The 19371-nt window shown below is 42.6% G+C and overlaps 1 protein-coding gene across 2 annotated transcripts in view; it reads left to right on the forward strand.

Moving 5' to 3' along the window:
• Positions 1-821: 821 nt before the first annotated feature.
• Positions 822-19371, forward strand: part of LOC133870810 (endoribonuclease YBEY, chloroplastic) — a 30070-nt gene continuing 11520 nt past the window's right edge. The window contains exons 1-7 of one of the 2 annotated variants that reach the window (XM_062308036.1): positions 822-1385; positions 2038-2289; positions 2365-2460; positions 7367-7544; positions 7692-7760; positions 7840-7940; positions 9110-9202. In XM_062308036.1, the coding sequence (XP_062164020.1) occupies positions 981-1385; positions 2038-2289; positions 2365-2460; positions 7367-7544; positions 7692-7760; positions 7840-7940; positions 9110-9202 (1194 nt within the window). In that variant the 5' untranslated portion in view covers positions 822-980. The remainder of the gene's footprint in view (positions 1386-2037; positions 2290-2364; positions 2461-7366; positions 7545-7691; positions 7761-7839; positions 7941-9109; positions 9203-19371) is intronic. The other variant, XM_062308037.1, reaches the window with a different exon arrangement.

Raw genomic sequence — 19371 nt, forward strand, 5'->3', positions numbered from 1 at the left:
TAGTTTCATAAAATTGTTTGTAATTGGTTTTCTTTGTTTAAAAAATTGGATATCCCTTGTAATTTATTCTACGGATACAATTGATGTTTTGATTTAAATTGGATATCTTGCTGTAATTTACGGATACATTTGATGATTTGATTTAAATTTGATTTTTTTTTTTTTTTTTTTTTTTTTTTTTTTTTTGTGATTTGTGTAAAGATTGGATATATGTGATGGTTTTGATTAAATATTTGAAGCAAAAGTAACACATACTTAAGATTTATTGTGAGAACTTTGAGAAATATTATTGATCATGAGAATATGTTGCTATGAATTTGTGAGTGCGAATTCTGATAGCTTAGTGCTTTTTTTTACTTGATTACATTCACTTTAATTTTGTTCATGCCTTTGATTTTATTCACAAATACAATCTCTCAATTTTTTTGGAACTAGGTTAGGATTAGATTGATTTATATATAAATTTTGTTTTCATAAACACAATTTTTTGTGGGATCGGCCTCGCACTTGCAATCCATTAATTACAAACGATTCCTGCACTTGCGAGTACAATTAAAATTCACAAAATTGACGTGAACTTTTGCTAATTTATGAATGGCAGTTAGGAGGAAATACCATTTTTTGTTTTTAGCCATAAACGATATATTATCTACTATATGAAATAAGACCGAAGTAGGTAATTAAAGTCTTTAAATCGCAATTACTAAAAATATATTTAACCATTTCTTTTATTACTAAATAATTTTTTCTCATAAAATTTAAATTTTCTTTAATTTTTATATCAAAACAATCACTTCCCAAGTTGTTCAAACGGTAAAACCAAAGCCGCTCGAGGGATCCCATGCGCAGTGTCGAAGGAGATGACACTTGTTCTTGGGGACTGAAAGCCTTTCTTTAGCTTCGTTCATGTCACTGTCACTTCCCAACGCACAAAACCAACGCCAGCAAACCTCACATTTCTTCTTCAAATCCTCCTCTATATGCTCCCCCGCCTCTCCCCTCTCCTCCGCCCCCTCCACCCGCCTCCCCTACCCTCCGTCGCCACTCCCATGGCGCGTGTCCTCCCACGCGCCGCCCCGGTCCGTCTAATCCCCACTCCAAACGCCATCGCTTCCATCTGCCTTTCCCCGCGTTTAGGTCTCGATACCAATGCGAATCGTTTCGGGGTCTGTCCGTCTCTGAAATCTTCTCTTTCCGGTCGGGGATTCCACGCTCAGTGCAGAGACAATGGGAGGGCCTTGACGCCGCTGGGAAGGGTTTGGGCTTCGCAGCAGAGAGAGTATCGGAAAGTGAGGAGGCGGGCTGTGAAGGGTAAAGAAAAGGAGTTGGAGCTCATTGTCAGTATTTGCATCGAAGAAGATTTGCCTGACGATCCTGAAGTTCTGGTACCCTTCCCCCCCGTGTCTTTCTTTGTAATATAATTGCATAATGTATAGCTGGAAGTATTCTAATTTGAAGGGTTTAGTTTTGATTATAGAAGGAGTTGTTTTTGTTCAAACAAAGAATAGTGGAAGCGGATCAGAAAGCCAATACTGGTCATGTTTGTCTTATTGCCTGTGCGCTCTCGATGTTAATGTTCACGTGGAAATGAGTCAATTTGGAGTTTTTGGTCCTGAAAATGGCTTTCTCTTTAGTGAGATTATATGAACAAATGCCTGAACCATATATATGTGCAATATAATTGCCATCATTTGTGTGTAGAACGAGCTGTTCTCCATGTCTTTGTAGATTCCTCTTTTTTTTTTTTGTTTTTTTTTTCATCGAAAAAATAAATTGTAGACTTATCATGTAAGGTTTTAACTTCGAATTTGGGTTGAACTTGGTTACTTTTAAATAGCAGTTGGTAGTCCATAAGCAGCAGTTGAGTTATGGAGCAAGTCTTGCAAGTTCCGTGTGATATTTTTTAGCGGAAGTTCTTCCTCTCAGATGATATTGTAGAGTAAACATGACGCATGTAGGATCATTCGTGTAATATCTAGAGTTCTCTTTTTGATTGATGATTTTGCTCTTCCATCTGTCATTTTGTACATGCTGCAGAGTATTTCAGAGATGCTTCGTTTAAATGTTCCAATGGCAATGAAGGTAGCTTTCGATGGTTTAAAAGATTCAAGGTATAAAACAAGGGATACTGCTATAAGTGATGTTGGTGGATTTGAAAGTGTAGAGTTGTCTTTGCTTCTTTGCAATGACGAGTTTATTTGCAAACTTAATAAAGAATGGAGGGATGAGGATCATGCCACTGATGTTCTCTCCATGTCGCAACATGCCCCTGAACTTAAGCTTCCAATTGTAAGAACTCCAAGACATTAACTAAAGAATTCATCTTTAGCCATAAAAAAACTTGACATTTTCTCATGATTGCAGCTTATGTTAGGTGACATTGTAATTTCTGTCGAGACAGCTGCTAGACAAGCTGAGGAAAGAGGGCACACTCTTCTTGATGAGATACGCATCCTCATGGTTGGTCTATGGATATTTGTGCTATTTTCTATTTATTTTTTCAAGTTTTTGTGTTTTACTACCTTGATCTCTGTTCTCTTATGATTATCTTTAGATAAGTTGTTCTACTGCTTTCCCTTTCATATTTTTTTTGATAAGTAATAAGGCAATCTCATAAAAAGCGTAAGACACTCTTTAGTGCACTGGGAGTATATAGAAAGAGATGCCTAACTAGAGAAACAAGTTAGAAAATCATTAAAACTAAAAGAAAGAGGGGACACATAAGCCGTAGTCCAAAGATACCAAGTGTGGTAAAAGGAGGATAAAATCTCCTCCGAGGTCTTTTCTAAATCCTCAAAGCTCCGATTATTTATTTCTATCTATAAGCACCAAAAGAGGCAAGTATGCGCCATTTCCCACACCTTAGAACTACTCGACCTACTCGAGGACCACCAGCAAGCAAGCAGATTGAAAACACGTCGAGGCATAACTCAGAACATCCCAAAGCGATATTCCACACAACAAAATCCATATCGCAGTGGAGAAGAAGATGGTCCACAGACTCCTCAGTTTTCTTACATATGCAACATCTGTTGATCACGATAATGTGGTGCTTCCTGAGATTGTCCAAGGAGAGGATCTTTCCAAGAGTCGTCGACCACGTAAAAAAGGCCGCCCTTGAAGGAGCTTGAGTCTACTACACACTCTTCTAGGAAAAATGAGTGCCTTCCGAGCAAACCAAGGAGTAGAAGGAAGACTTGACCTTGAACAAACCTTTTTTAGAAGGGACCCACCAAAGCTTGTCTTCACCGTCTCTTCAAATTTTAACTGAATGCAGCACCTGGAAGAAGGAAGCGAAAACATTCACCTCCCAATCACGCGCCTCTCTAGCAAAGCTCATGTTCCATTGGTTGGAACCGCCAAAAAACTCCAAATTATTTGCAACATAGGCATCCTTTGCTAGGGCGATATCAAAAAGGGCAATGAACGGCTTTGCCGAATGTTAGATCCTTGCCGGAGTCGACGTCGGAGTTGTCTTCTGGGTTGCGTCTGGCTCGTTCTTTTACTGGGGGTTTAGAGGATGCTCCGTCGAGAGCCACTGTGACCGCGGATCCGACTCCGTCAGCGATTCTTGGGTGCTCTCTTCAGACGGAACCACCGTCGTTGCCTTCTCCTGGGTCGGTTCTGTATTTGCCTTCTTCCGGGAGAGGGGCTAGCGTTTTCTTCTTTCCCCCAGTGCCGGCTTCTGATCTGTCTTGTCCAGCAGATCCAGCTCCTTCTCCGGTTTCTGCCTCTTCTTGTCTGATTCCTGGTTGTGCTGACAGTGAGACGCCAGTTAAGAAGGTTGCAGATTCTCCGGAGCCCCCAGTGAAGCTGGGTCTTAAGAAGTGGTTTCTCAACCATCGTCCGAAGGTGCCAGTTTCTCCCACCTTGCCTCGGAAGGCAAATGTTTTAGGGATGGTTGGCCCTTCCTCCTCTTCGAGAGGCTGCCAATCTCGAAATTGGCCGGTTGGATTTGATCATAACGGGGAGGTTGTGGTTTGGGAGGACGTCAATGATTTTTGGGATGGTTTGCCCTTGGATTGGGATATGGATGGTGATTTTGAGGAGGAGGCTTTGGCTATTCGGGATGCCATGGAAGAGGAATTTCTGCGTGAGAAGATGATAGCGCGCCAGAAATCGAAGGGAAAGAGGGAGTTGCTGAATTTGCAAAGTTCCGTTAACTATGGTGTTGCTTTAGACTCCTCTAGGCGCAGGAAAGGAAAGGGCCTCAAGTTGTAGGGTAGTGTTCTTTAGAGGGCTTTTGGGTTGTCTCTAGGTTTCTTTTGTGAGTTGTTTTGGGTTTTTTTTTCGGGGTCTAGGGTTTTCCTTTTGGGGTTTTTGGTGGGTTTCGGGCTTGATCCTCTTGGGGTTTTTTTGGGTTTTTTTTTTCTTTTTTTGTGCTGGCTTTGGCTGCTCGCGTCCCCCGGTGTACTTAGGGGCGCCTTACGCTTTTTAATAAACTTACTTACTTATAAAAAAAAAAAGGGCAATGAAAGCTACCTTGAGAGCCATATCTCCACATCACATATCATGCCAAAAGCTAATTTTGGTCCCATCCCTCACTTCGAATCTAGTGCAGCTTGAGAAAATCTTTCACCCTTTTCTAACATTCTTCCACAACCCCACCCCAAAGGCTCCTGTGGGCTTTTGGGAGCACCCCCCCCCCCCCCCCCCCCCCCCCCCCCCCCTATTTGGAGTTCACCACAAATCTCCACCAAGCATATCTCTCAATACAATAGCGCCACAATCATTTACCTAGCAGAGCGCGATTGAACTTCCTCAAGTCACGGATACCCAACCCACTCTTAGAGATCGGAGAGCAAACCTTATACCAGCTAACTAGGTGAAATATTAATTCTTCACCTATCCCTCCCTATAAAAATTTACGTTGGAGCTTCTCAAATTCGATTAGCTACACTAGCAGGAATGGGGAAGAGGGACAAAAATTACATAGGTAGGTTGGATAGAGTGCTCTTTATAAGGGTGACGCTGCCTCCCTTGGACAAATACATTCTTTTTCACAATGCCATCCCAAATAGATTTAGCCTTGTAAGAAGCCCCTATCGGAATGCCAATATACTTCAGGGGTAAAGAGGAAGTCCCGCAACCTAAGATGTTAGCCAACTCATCCACATTATCCACAATGCCCACAGGAACCAAAATAGACTTGGCTAGATTAACCTTTAATCATAAACAGCTTCAAAAAATAAGAATAGAACATGGAGATAGCGAAGGTGATTAGGTTGGCCCCACAAAAAATCAAAGTATCATCCACGAACAACAAGTGAGAGATATTAACTGTAGGAGGCCTAGATCCCGCAGAGAATCCTGAGAGAAGACTTTGATCAACAGTAACAGTAATCATTTTGCTCAAAGCCTCCATGACTATAACGAATAGAAAAGGGGACAGAGGATCGCTTGCCTCAACTCACGAGAGCAACCGAGAAACCAGCTGGAGAACCATTAACCAAGACGGAGAAACGTATCGAGGAAATACAATGTGCTATCCAAGAACACCATTTCTCTCCAAAACCACATCTTTTCAGCATGTACTAAAGGAAATTCCAGTTAATATGGTCAAAAGCCTTCTCAATATCCAGCTTGCAAAGCAACCCAGGTTCGCCAGACTTGATACGACTATCCAAACATTCGCTAGCAATGAGAACCGAGTCCAGAATTTGCCTACCTTAACAAAAGTGTTTTGAGGCTTTGGAATGATATTCTCCATGACACTACTCATTCTATTAGCAAGGACTTTAGCGATAATCTTATAAACCCCGCTCACTAGACTAATAGGCCGAAAGTCGGAGATATCAATTGCCCCAGCTTTCTTTGGGATAGGAGCAACAAAGGAAGCATTAAGGCTTTTCTCAAAATTGCTACGAGCATGGAAGTCAAGAAAAACCCGCATGAGATCGGGTTTGATCACATCCCAGCAGTCTTGGAAGAAGGCCACAGAGAAGCCAGTAGGCCCTGGAGCCTTATCTTTCATATATTTTACTTTCTTTAATTGCTTGAAATAATTTTTTTTTTTTGATTGGTAAGTTACACACACACCCTGTGAGACTTGAACCCACGACCTCACCCTTCATCTTGCTACGAAGGGAGGAAGTACCATTCGAGCTAAGGCTCAATGGTTTTAATTGCTTGAAATAATACCCATGAATTTTTGCTGATCCCTTAAAAGACCAAATATCAATTTTGGCAAAACTGAAATTAGAAGAATCAAGCTGCTGGGAATATGAGTTTAAGGTAATCTTGAATTCTGTAGCAATTAAGTGAAACCTGTTGTTCCATTTTGGTATCAAAAAGAAATTTTTTGCTTGCCTGGCTGTTACATTCCACAATCAGAAGGTTGGAGTTATATGCATCTTTTTAGAAATAATTGCAGCTAATCATCCTAAATTATTGAGTCATTTGTAATGTTCCCTTAAACTACAAATTTTATGGTCTAACACTGTTATTCAAGATTAATTTGCAATGTCCATCCCAACTCTCAGGTTGGTGTCAAAATTAACAGATTAGTGAATTGGCGCGGGATGGAGATTGCATTTTAATGTGTACTAGTCTGTTAATTTTGACAGATTAGTGCACACCCCAACCTATCTGCCCACTAATATTTTTATTTTGACACTATTTGGATGGTGGGATGAACATTGCAAAGAAATTTTGAATTAAGGTATTGATCGAAAAATTTGTATTTGAGTAGGACCATTGCAAATAGAATAATGATAGTTGTACACTAAGTGTACAACAAATGTACAACACCCCTTCACAAGGGGTGGCCCCCACACACTGTGAGGCCCACCCCTTGTGAAGGGGTGTTGTGCATTTGTTGTACACTTGGTGTACAACTATCACTCTCCTTGCAAATAGCCCCTTAGTTTATGTGGATAGTTGTATTTAACCGCTTTTAATACATTGGGGGATGGAAAAAATACAATAAGTTTCCTTTTTCCTCCTCTAGGAGGATTGTTAAATCTGATATCTAGAATATAGAAGCAGACTGTCCAACCTATTCTATAAATTTGCCATATGTCATTTAGTATGTGAGAAGAACATGGTTTTTTAATTAGCATGTGAGAAACATACGATTTTTTAATAGAATTACTAAAAAAAGCATGTGCTTCTCACATGCTTAAGATACACATGGCAGTTTTATAGACTGGGCTGGAGGAAATTCGTCCAATCTAGTTTGGAAGAAATTTCTATCTTCTTTTTCTTTTATTTTTATTTTTTCAGTTGAGCCATAGCTCATTGGTATATAGCCCATGTACTTGGCATATCCTTTTCTACCCGCCCACCCTTTTTGCATCTGAACAAAATTGTTATGGATAGATATAGTATGCTACCTCAGAACCATAGCTACTTGATATCCCTGTAGGTTCATGGGCTTTTACATCTTTTGGGATTTGATCATGAGATTAGTGAAGAGGCTGAGGCAGAGATGGAGAAGGAAGAAGAACTCCTTTTGAAGAGTCTTGGGTGGAAGGGGAAAGGATTAATTCAGAGTGCATATGATGCTGAAACAAATGCAAACTCTCACGAGGAAAAAACAGATGGTAATTTCACTGTTTATCAATTATGCTGTTTCAGCATTCTTCTTCTGGAAATGATGTGTTGGGTAAATACATTCATTTTCTTTTAGAAGCTATAACATACTATATAAAAGTTTATATGAGATAATCTTACAGTTGGATTGTTAAAAGACAGGAAGAAAGAGGGCCGTCTTCGATTTTATAAACCGAAGTTCAACTATATCTTCTGTGATATGGATGGTGAGATAACACTTGTGATACCCTTAAATGTTTTGCATTCTCTTCTTAGCTTATAACATATTTCTTTTTCATATGGAAGGTACACTACTAAACAACAAAAGCCAAATTACGTCAGCAAATGCCAGGGCTTTGAAAGAGGCTGTCTCAAGGGGTGTGAAAGTGGTGATAGCCACTGGAAAAGTAAGAACAATCGAATTCATTGACTATCATGACATTATAACAGAAGTGTATTTCAATATCATTCCATATCTTGGCAAATACATCTTCAATATTTTTTTTTTAAATTTTTTTAATTTTTATTAGTAATGGACATTTTATAAAAAAGCGTAAGGTAATTTAAGTATACAGGCAGTATACACAGGAAGCACCTAACAAAAACCCAAAGAAAACAACAAAGAACCATAAAACTCAAAAACCCTCAAACCTTACAAGCACACCAACCCGAAACCCATAAAACACCAAAAACCCGTTGACCCGAAACCCACATGAAGCACTCAACGTTGCAGCACGTGAGCCTTGCCTTTCCCACGCCTAGAAGACAAGCAAGCAATGCCATAGTTTATGGAGCATTCTAAGTTCAACAGCTCCCTTCTACCTCTAGTCTTAGGATGCACACCCTTAACCTCCCGATGATGATCCTCTTCAATGGCTTTTAGGAGCGCCGCCAAAGTCGTATCCTTGAACCCCTCACACGAGACCCCCATAAATCCGGCCGCCTTGGTCAAGTGGTCGAAGGAGGGACAACCTCTTTTTGATCAATAGAAAATGAAACCTTGGGACATTGGCTTCCGCCAACATTGGACTAGTGGACGTGTCGATTCTGCAGTGACTCTATTTGGAATATCGCCCATGTAAAGTTCATAGGGCCCTCACCACCCAAAGCCCAATCCAAGGGAATGGCAGGAGGAAAAACACCCAAAGGGTAAGGGAAATCTCCATCCTTCTCATCCCACAAATCGTCTCCTTGATCCCAAACCATCATCTCCGAAGACGAACCAAAGCCTACTGGCTACTTTTGAGATTGAATCAAACCATTCAATTTGAAATCATCAACCTTGTCAGCAGTTGGAGTGACGGAGGAAGAACCACCCATAGGGAAGGGAAAAACCCCTTCCACCTCAACTTCTCTTACAACCAGAGCCGACAACGAAGCAACCGACACTTCAAGCGAAGGATGAGGAACTTTCGTTACGGGGATCTTCAATACTTCTTACCTGTGGTCTGTTTAGTTATCCATCTTTTTGTGTTTAGCAGGTGGCTGGGTTATTTCTTGCTATGTTTTTTCTTGCCTTTTGGATAATGATGTTTTCTAATTGATCAGCAGTTGTTAATTTTATTTTCGTGTACAGGCTCGTCCAGCTGTGATAAGCATTCTAAAGACGGTAGATTTAGCCGGAAAAGATGGCATTGTTTCAGAATTTTCTCCTGGGGTTTTCTTACAGGTTTATCTTTTCCCCTTTGTTATTTCATCTTTTAGTATTTTGCTTATCTTCATTAAGGCTAGTCCTTATCTTGAAGTTGAATGTGTTCAGCAATGGGTTATATCTTTGGTCAGAGACATGCTTGCTCTTCTGCTTAGAGAGCTGTTATTGCTCATTTTTTTAATTTGGAAATTTTTATGCTCAAAAGTATTTTTACTTGCATATCTGTTCAAGTATTTTGTTCGTAACATACTTGATCTACATTACAACTTAGACATACTACCTTTTACTGTATGTCCTGGTTCAAGCATGTTGAGGACATTATAATGAAAATGTGGTTCATCTTCTTTATATACAAGCTCAGATCTTACCCCTGGTCCATCTCCCTTTTTTTTGATAAGTAATCGATAATTATCATTAAAATTGTAAAGGCGCCTCTAGGTACACTGGAAGTATAAAAGAGGAAGCACCTAGGTAAAAGGCGTAAAAATGATAAGGAAATAACTATAACTAATAGACAAAGGAGAAAGAAACATAAGCAGCTATCCAAAGATACAAATAAAGTTAGGCTTCAGTCTTGTCCTTATTGTCCCAGGAAGAGCAGGTTTTTGCCAAATCCCCAGGTGATGGTTAAGGTGGCTTAAGAGATTCTCAAACTGCCTGGAAGATAGAAAGCAACTTGATAGGCACTAGGTAGACTCCCTTGTTCTCTTCATTGTAACAAGTTCGCTATTTGGGTTCTAGGCAACGATATGTTTTTCATAATCTGGATATTGTCTGGGAAGTTCAGAAAAATAATGGAGAACTTTAGGAAGCCAATTATGTCATCTGAACTCCTCAAGGGTCTTTTAGAAAATTAGTTGTTATCAATTTTTGGAAATTCATGATAAATTAGATGGTATGAAATAATCTAATTTTAGTAAGTAAGAAACATGTATTTTCCTTATAATATTGAAAAATGTAATAAGTTTTCTATCTTGGAATAACTAGTGAATAATTCATTAAAACCGGGAAATTTGAGAATAACTTGGGATATATTGAACCTCTCAAGTTTAATGTGCATTTCATTTGCTGAGTGAAAAAGCCAAGATAAATTGAGAATTTCAAGAATAATTTGAAAATTCTGTACTGGTATCACCTTGGCTTGGTAAGGATCTATCTTTACAAGTAAGACTGTAAAATTATCACTTATGTGCTTTCTCCTGATATTCTTTATGTTGTAGTCCTCTCTCTCTCTCTCTCTCATCTGGCTTTCGGTAGTTGTGTAGATCTTCCCGCTTTTACCTTTTTCCTTTCATTGATAAGTTTCCTTTAGGCAAGTTGTTTATTTTATGTGCCCTGCTCCCCGTCAAATTATTTATCTAGTAAAGAGGCGAATATTATAGTGCTGCACTACCTTCAAAGATAATTGCCGTGTGTATTCATTTGTCCATCTATAAATATGTGCTACTAGAGATGTTGACTTCTTTGGTATCCTACTAGGTTCTTTTGATGTAGGACAAACAATAAACACAAAACTCACACGGTGAAAGTAGGGAAAAGAGAGAGAGGAAAGAAGCTAAAAGAGGAGAGAGAAAGAAGAAGCTAGAAAGAGAAAAGCCGGGAAAGAGAGAGAAGAGAGAAGAAGCTAGGGAGAGAAAGAGAGAGAAGAGGGGGAAGAGAAGGAGAGGGAGAATCAATTCCTCATATATATATATATATATATATATATATATATATATATTTTGATAAGTAAGTAGATTTGATTGAAAAGAAAGCATAAGGCGCCCCTATGTACACAAGAAGTATACTCAGGAGAACCACAGCTGACCCGAAAAAAACCCAGGAAACAGCCTTAAGTCAAAACCTAGAAAACAAAGAACCAACTAAAGTACTACCCGCAAAAGAAACCAAACAGCACCCAAAAAACCAAGAAAACCTGAGAACAACCCACAAAAAACCCTCAAAGCAGCCAACCCTACGACCTATTGGCCTTGTCTCTCCTACACCTCGAAGAAGCTTTGATGTCTCCGTAATTTACGGAACTTTGTAGATTCTGAAGCTCCCTTTTACTCTCGCATTTCTTGTTCTCAATCATCTCACCCCAAATCTCCCGATGCTTCTGTCTCTGTTCTTTTGTCGCCCACGGATACACCTCGGAGATCTTCCCACAGAGCTCTGCCTCGATTCTCCAACAATCCTTCTCCCAATTCTGATCGCAAACAATAGGCTGATCCTTCTTCTCTTGAAGCTTTGATACTTCCTTCCTCCACCAATAGACTGCATCTCGGACTTTCTCTCCCAAAGTCGAACCAGTGGATAACTCTGAAATCCGACTAGGATCTTCAACAGACTTCTTCTCTTCTACTGGATCTGCAGAGACATGAAAAGAAGAAGCTGCGTGGGCTTGCACAGAAGGAACCGCAGAGACTAGAGAGGAGGACACCGGAGATGAGTTCAACTCAGAACTGACCAACAAGGAGACAGAACCCTGAGAAGCTGCCGGAGCCACCGGAAGCAACAACTCCAGTGCCAGCAGAGGAGGGTGACATAACCCAAAAGAACCCGATGACACCATACCCTTACCCTCAGAAGATTCTTTAGAGGCTGGAGTCTGACTTGAAAGTACCGTATGGACGTTGATCGACTCACCCCCGGTGGAAGGCATAAACGACGTCATCCCTGTAACTGCCGACGACGAGGGCTCCGACCTAATGGAACCCCCAACAGAAACTGAGATCGTCGGACCCGCGCCCTCTGTGGCTACCGACGCAGCAACCTCCAAACCCCTAGGAGGAGGTCGAACCAGAATAGCTTTCGGCATGAGACGAGCCACGCGGAAACTAGAAGATTTACGACTTAGCCCCGACCTGGCAAAACGGTCCAGGAGATTCCTTATGGCCCTGCCCAAAGCCAAAAAAAACCCGGTACCCAACTTACGCCATGTCCGCAGCCTTGAATGTTCGATTTTCAAATTTGAGCAAGAGGGACTCTTCTTACCCTGCGGACGAAGAGGACGGTCTTTGTCCAACATGTTGAGCTGATGCGACTCCACCGAGAAGCAATCCACTGCTGTTCTCTGTACAAACTCTGCTTGCCACACCGTTGGAAGAAGATCAAGCTCACAAGGCTCCAGCAACGAAGCCCTTGACCTGGAACGACCGCCACCCACGATGGACAACTCCTTTGCAGCAATGGCTGGAACCGACCTCAAAACCTCCGCAAAAGAGGTTCCCGTCCACTTCGGAGCCAAACCCAAACTTGGCTGAACAGCCTTCACTTCGTTATTCTCCGAAGAAGAAGAGGAACCGCTCCCACTACCCACCGGGCTAGAGAGAAAATCAACAACCTTTCTCAGCTCATCAGAGAATTTGATCCAACCCCACCCTCCACGGCCCTTGGGGATAACAATGAACCCTTTCCGACCACCCAACCCGAATGAAGAAACCTCTAAAAAGCGTCCCATCTTTGTTCCCACCTCTTCAAGCAATCAGAAGTTTCGATCCCTCTCTGAACGACTTTACAATTTCTTGCTCTTCCGGTAAACCCAACAACACTTCCAACATTGACGCAAGCCATTCGGAGCTCTGATAATTCAATATGACCACTCCCAGAAAGTTTTTCCTCTTCTCCTCCACCCTCAGCGCCGACGCCCCAGCCAAAACAGAAAAAGCAAAAAACTTCGACTCCACTAAAAATTTCTTATCCATCTCACAACACCCCTGGAGCACCGACGACCAAGCAAAGCCAAAAATTACATCGCCGGAAAAAGAACCACCCAAACCAAAGAGCACGCTGATAGACTCCCCTACGAGAATCACACCCCAACAGACCGGCAAAACGAAAACTCTATATATATATATATATATATATATATATTTTTTTTTTTTTTGATCTAGGGAAACGTCTATTTATTATATTGCCTAAAATACTTTAGGACAATCACCTATTTCGAATTACCAAAACAATCTAGGGCAACACTTAATACCATTGACTCTTGGAAATTAAATAAAACATAAAATTAAATACTAATAACTTGTTTAACATCATTCCCCCTGTTGAAAAAAGCTTGACCTCGAGTTTCAAAATTCTGAAAGGGTGAAAGCATATGCTCAAATTTTTTTTGGACCCAAGCCCCAAGTCTTGAAAATGTCCAACCAGCCTCGGTTTGAGAAGTGGGCAGCATTCATCCAACACTTTTTTTTTTTTTTTTTCTCTCTCAAAACAAACTCGTCCCTGCTTTCACGTGTTGTTGTCTTCCTCAATATTTTCTTGCTGTGTTGACCTGCTGACCAAGAGATCACAAATAACTCATTTATATGTCTCTCAAAACCCAATGAAATACCCAAGGTTGAAAGACCAGGAAGATCTTTTGTGAATTTCGATGGGTTAAACGTGAACAGCAATAGTGCCAATCATAGTGGAGTTATGTGCGTGCTGCCAAGCTACTGAAGATGGTTTTCGGCATGGGTTGGTGGCCGATGGGATTGCGAGGGCAGAGGGATGGTGCACTGGTGGCTGATGTGGAAGGACCAAGTGCTGGTCTCTCTCGTTCAGGCACCGTGGGTTGTTGAGCGGAGTGGGTCTGTTGATACGGTGCTGTTTGGGCAGGACGGCGAGCACGACCAACAAATTGAGGCAGGGGTGCTGTGGTTGGTGGTGCGTCTGGGATACTGGGTGTTTGGGTGGCGGTGGCTGGAAGTGTAGCTGGCCAAATTTCGCTGGAGTTGGTTTTGGTGAGGTGGTCTACCAATTTGATGTGGGATAAACAATAAACACAAAACTCACATTGTGAAAGTAGGGAAAAGAGAGAGAGAAGCTAAAAGATGAGAGAGAAAGAAGCTAGAAAGAGAGAAGCTGGAAAGAGAGAGAGAAGAGAGAAAAAGTTGGGGAGAGAAAGAGAGAGAAGAGGGGGAAGAGAAGGAGAGGGAGAATCAATTCCTCCTATATATATATATATTCCATAAAGTCTGCCTCCAATGGAGTACAAAGTATGCTTAAATAGACTCACAACTAAACCTTATGGCAACATCCATTTATTGACTTATCTAACATAATCTAGGGCAACGCCTATTTATTTAATTGCCTAAAATACTTTAGGACAATCACCTATTTATTGAATTACCAAAACAAGGGCAACACTTAATACCATTGACTCTTTGAAAATTAAATATTAATAACTTTTTTCGCATCATCTTTCCATGTATATCTCACAATCGAAGTTTCTTTTAATTGCTTTGCTTCTGATTTAAACATGGAGAGGCGGTGTTGCGTGGAGGCAAAGTCGTTTGTGTTTACGGTGGTAGAAGGAGCCTCGGTGGTGAGATTGGAAGAAAGGAGGAGGAACTTCTCAGGTTTGGTATTGCTTGGTGCTCAAAGTGTTGGGTGGCTAGTTTCAACGATGGAGAGTCTGCTGTGGTATCCGGGGGAAAAGGACTTTGTTAGATCGTTCAGGGAGGGGTCTAAGGTGCTTATTGTTAGACGAGGTGGTAATGTAGCTGGCAGGTTTCTCGAAGTGGCAGTTTATGCTGTGGGTGGCCGGAGAGGGATTATCTATTTCCCTGAAGGTTATGAGGGGTGGGGCTGGAGGAAAGTTGTTCTTGAGTTGGGTAAGGTCAGTGATTTTCTCAAATTCCCGGATGGGCTTGGCATGTCTCGTGTTGCATCAACCCCAGAGAAGCTGAGAGCAGGTGATGTTATTAATGAAGATAATGCCCCTTCGGTCCATGTCGTTTCTCCCGGCAAAAACGGAGTGTCTTCCTTCGTGGTTGTTCTGCGCAGGGGTGCTAATGGTCTGGAGGTGGAGAAGAAGCTGTCTCATCCAGTGGTGCAGGTAGAGGTGAAACGCCGTGATCCCTTGGTGAAGGAGAAGATGCTGTTCAAAACAGAGAAACCAATGGTCAAAGACTTGTGTGACCGTTGTGGCGCAGAGAACGTGAAGGAAGGGATGGGTGTCAGTCGGCTGCCTGAATTTTCTGCCGCTCGAGGCAAGGATGATTTCTTCTTTGGTGATCCTTCTGCAGATTTTCAGCTGACAGGGGTGGAACACACGTTTCCCTCCCTTTTGTCGTGGAAAAGCCAACTGGAGAAGTTGAAGGCTGACGTGGAGCATGCCCTTAGCAGGGTCTGTGAGGGGCTGCTTTCGATTGGGCCTGGCTTTAAGCCCAAGCGAGTTGGGCGGAAGAACAAAAACAAGAAAAAGAAGAGGAGATTGCGTTGGGTTCCGAAAGTTCAGAAACCCAAAGCTTATGACCCGTTAGCTGCTTCGGCAGTGTGTCATGAGGAGGGTCCGTCGATGGCGTTGGGCTGTGGCGGGTCAGAGAACATTTCGGCAGTCTCTGAGCTTCCCGATGGGTTGTGTCCTTTGTCGTTACCGTCAAGTCTCTCTGCTCCGGAGCTTCAGTCCCCCAGACCTGTGCGAGGTCCTCTGCTTGATTTCGGGGTAGTGGTTTTGGAGGATGGAGTGGGTTCGTCTGAGTTGCTGGGCTTCTCTCCGGTGAGTCCAGAGTTTTCCGGTGGGTCGGCTTCTGCTAGCTTGGCCTCTCAACCGGAACCAAACTCTGGGTTTGCGCCGTCCGTGCTTGGTATGGAGACCAACCTTGCTGTGGTCGACTCTTCGATGCATGCAGAAGGTGAGCTGGTTGTCGGGTCTGGCTCGCACCCTTCGGACCTTGTGGTTGCTTCGGATTCTGCCCCCTCAGTTTTTTCGTTGGTTTTTGGCCCCTTATCCCATGAGTCATCTTCTGGGTTGAGGGTTGGGAGGGGGCTGGATATTGTTCCGGTCTCGGAGGAGGAGGAAGTTTTTTGTGGGGGTTCCCCTAGCATGCAGGAGGGCTCAAAGGAGTTACTCTCTGTTGGTGCTCAATCTGTGCTCAGTTCTGTTTTTGAGGAGGGTGGTGTAGGTGATGAGGTAGAGGGTTTGGGCCCGATATCGGTTTTTCCTTTGGCAGTGGAGATGGACAAGGATTCCAGTTCGATTGTGTCTCCTAGATGGGTGATGGAGAGGGTGAAGGGTTACTACATACTAATAGGAGTGTCATGTGACCAATTTGAAGATAAATTGTTGGCTTTGTTTGAGCTAATTGAAACCAAGCGGGTCCAATCCTTGGCTATGGTTCCCTCTGTGTCAGGAGTGAAAGGTCAGAGGGAGATTAAACGGCTGGATTGCTCCATTAACTATGATAAGAAGGGGGTTTAATCTTATAGAAGGAGAGGAAAAGGTAGGGGCTTGTTTAGTGTTAATGAAGCTTAAAATCCTTGCGTGGAATGTTAGGGGAATTAATGAGCTAGACAAGAGATTGCGTATTAAAGGGCTCATTAGAGATTGGAAGGCTGATTTGGTTTGTTTGATGGAGACAAAAATGGAAGTCATTACTAGAGAGGTGGTTCGAAGCTTATGGGGTTGCCAACATGTGGATTCGTGCTTTATGGGGGCTAGTGGGGCGTCAGGTGGGATCCTAATTATGTGGGATAGGAGGGTTGTGGAGAAGGTGGATGATTGCGTGGGACGGTATACTTTAGCTGTTTCGTTGCGTAACGTTGATGACAATTTTTTGTGGGTGCTTGGGGGTGTGTATGGGCCTAATGATGATGGGGAGAGGAGGGTGTTGTGGAATGAGATGGCTGGTTTGATGAGTTGGTGGGATAGGCCGTGGTGTTTTGGGGGAGATTTCAATGTGGTGCGGTTTCCAAGTGAACGTTCCGGAGTTGGTGCTTTTTTTGCTGCTATGGAAGAGTTCTCGGAGTTCATTCATGGGCAGAGTTTGGTGGATATTCCTCTCCAAGGTGGGCAGTTCACTTGGTCCAATAATCAGGTATGGTCTAAAATTGATAGGTTTCTGTTATCTCCGGAGTGGAAAGAACATTTCCCTGAGGTGTCACAAAGTCGTTTGCCTAGACTTTTATCGGACCATTTTCCTTTGATGTTGGATTGTGGAGTGCATAGAGAAAGGAAAGGATACTTCAAATTTGAGAACATGTGGCTCAAATCCGATGGCTTTGTAGATCTTGTGCAACATTGGTGGGAGTTTTATGATTTTCATGGACAGCCAAGTTATGTGCTGACTAAAAAGTTGAAAGCCTTAAAGGTGGACTTGAAGAAATGGAATGCAGAGGTTTTTGGTGATGTGGGGAAGAAGAAGGAATTATTGGAAGGCATTAAAGAGCTGGAGTGTTTTGAAGAAGCTCGGGGGCTAGTGGAGGAGGAGCGGGTTCAGAAGTCAGACATGATCAGGGAGCTAGAAAAAACACTCCTGTGTGAGGAGGTTAATTGGAGGCAAAAATCTCGGGCTCTGTGGCTAAAGGAAGGGGATAATAATACTAAATTCTTTCACAGGGTGGCTAATTCCCATCGGAGGCACAATCATGTGGGAGTTTTGAGGATCAATGGGGCTCTGTCCTCTGATCTGGTGGAAATTAAGGATCATATTGTGAATTGTTATGACTCTCTGTACACCGAGCAGACTTTGTGGCGGCCTAGGGTGGATGGGATTTCTTTCTCCTCCATTGACGCGGATGAGCGTCTCTGGTTAGAATGAGGTTTTGAGGAGCAGGAGGTGTGGGAGGTGGTGCGGGAGATGAACGGGGATAAGGCTCCGGGTCCAGATGGTTTTTCAATGGCATTCTTTCAGCATTATTGGGGGTTTCTCAAAAAAGATATTATGGCGGTTTTTTCGGAATTTCATAATAGTCACCAGTTTGAGAGGAGCTTGAATGCAACTTTTATTTCCTTAATTCCCAAAAATGCAGATGCGTTGGAGGTTAAGGATTTTAGGGCTATTAGTTTGGTGGGAGGGGTCTATAAAATTATTTCTAAGGTCCTTGCTAACAGGCTCAAATCAGTGTTGGGGAAAATTATATCGAGCTCTCAGAATGCTTTTATTGGTGGAAGGCAAATCTTGGATTCAGTTCTTATAGCCAACGAATGTTTGGATAGCCAAATGCGGTCAGGGGATGCCGGATTATTGTGCAAACTGGATTTGGAGAAAGCTTATGATCACGTGAATTGGGATTTCCTTCTTTACATGCTTCAGAGATGTGGGTTTGGGGAGAGGTGGAGGGAATGGATTAGATGGTGCATTTCCACAGTAAAATTTTCCATCTTGGTTAATGGTACCCCTTCTGGTTTCTTTCAGAGCTCGCGGGGGATTAGGCAAGGTGATCCTCTTTCTCCTTTGTTGTTTGTGGTGGTTATGGAGGCGCTTAGCAGGATGTTGTATGAGTCTATGCGTCAAGGCTTGTTGTCAGGCTTCTCAGTGGGCATTAGGGGTAATGAACCTTTAGTGGTGAATCACTTATTGTTTGCGGATGATACCTTAATTTTTTGTGGAGCACAGGCCGAGCACGTTCGAAATTTGAGGTGTACCTTCTTATGTTTTGAAGCGGTGTCAGGGCTGAGGATCAATTTAGGCAAATCCGAATTGGTCCCTATTGGCGAGGTGGAAGATGTGGAGTCTTTGGCACACATTCTGGGGTGTAGAATTGGGTCTTTGCCGATGACTTATTTGGGTATGCCGTTGGGGGCGTCTTTCAAATCTGTTGCTATTTGGAACGGGGTTATCGAGAAGGTGGAACGAAGGCTGGCTAGTTGGAAGAAACTTTATTTATCCAAGGGTGGTAGGGTGACGTTGATCCACAGTACTCTTTCCAGCATTCCTTCTTATTATTTATCTCTGTTCCCTATTCCTGTGAGTGTAGCTAAAAAACTGGAGCGGCTTCAAAGGAATTTTCTCTGGAACGGTATGGGTGATGAGACTAAATTTCATTTAGTCAATTGGCATCGTATTTGTTCTCCAATCAAGGCTGGTGGTCTGGGAGTTCGTAATGTTATTAATTTTAATCAAGCCTTATTGGGGAAGTGGATCTGGAGGTTTTCTCAGGAGCGCGATGCTTTGTGGAGATCGGTGATTGAGGTGAAGTATGGGAGTGTGAGGGGAGGTTGGTGTTCTTTACCGGTGAAGGGGCCTTATGGTGTCAGTGTTTGGAAGTTTATTCGAAGGGGGTGGGACAATGTTGCCAAGTTTTTGCGTTTTGAGGTGGGTGATGGGTCCCATATTCGCTTCTGGCATGATTTATGGTGTGGGGATAGGCCTCTCAAGCTCTCTCTTCCAACTTTGTATACTATTGCGCGTTCTCTTGACGCTTGGGTGGTGGATAGTTTGTCTATGGTAGGAGGTGTGGCTCATTGGAATGTTCTCTTTACGCGCAATGCT

The sequence above is a fragment of the Alnus glutinosa genome, chromosome 6 (assembly GCF_958979055.1).
Source record: "Alnus glutinosa chromosome 6, dhAlnGlut1.1, whole genome shotgun sequence".
Classification (NCBI taxonomy): domain Eukaryota; kingdom Viridiplantae; phylum Streptophyta; class Magnoliopsida; order Fagales; family Betulaceae; genus Alnus; species Alnus glutinosa.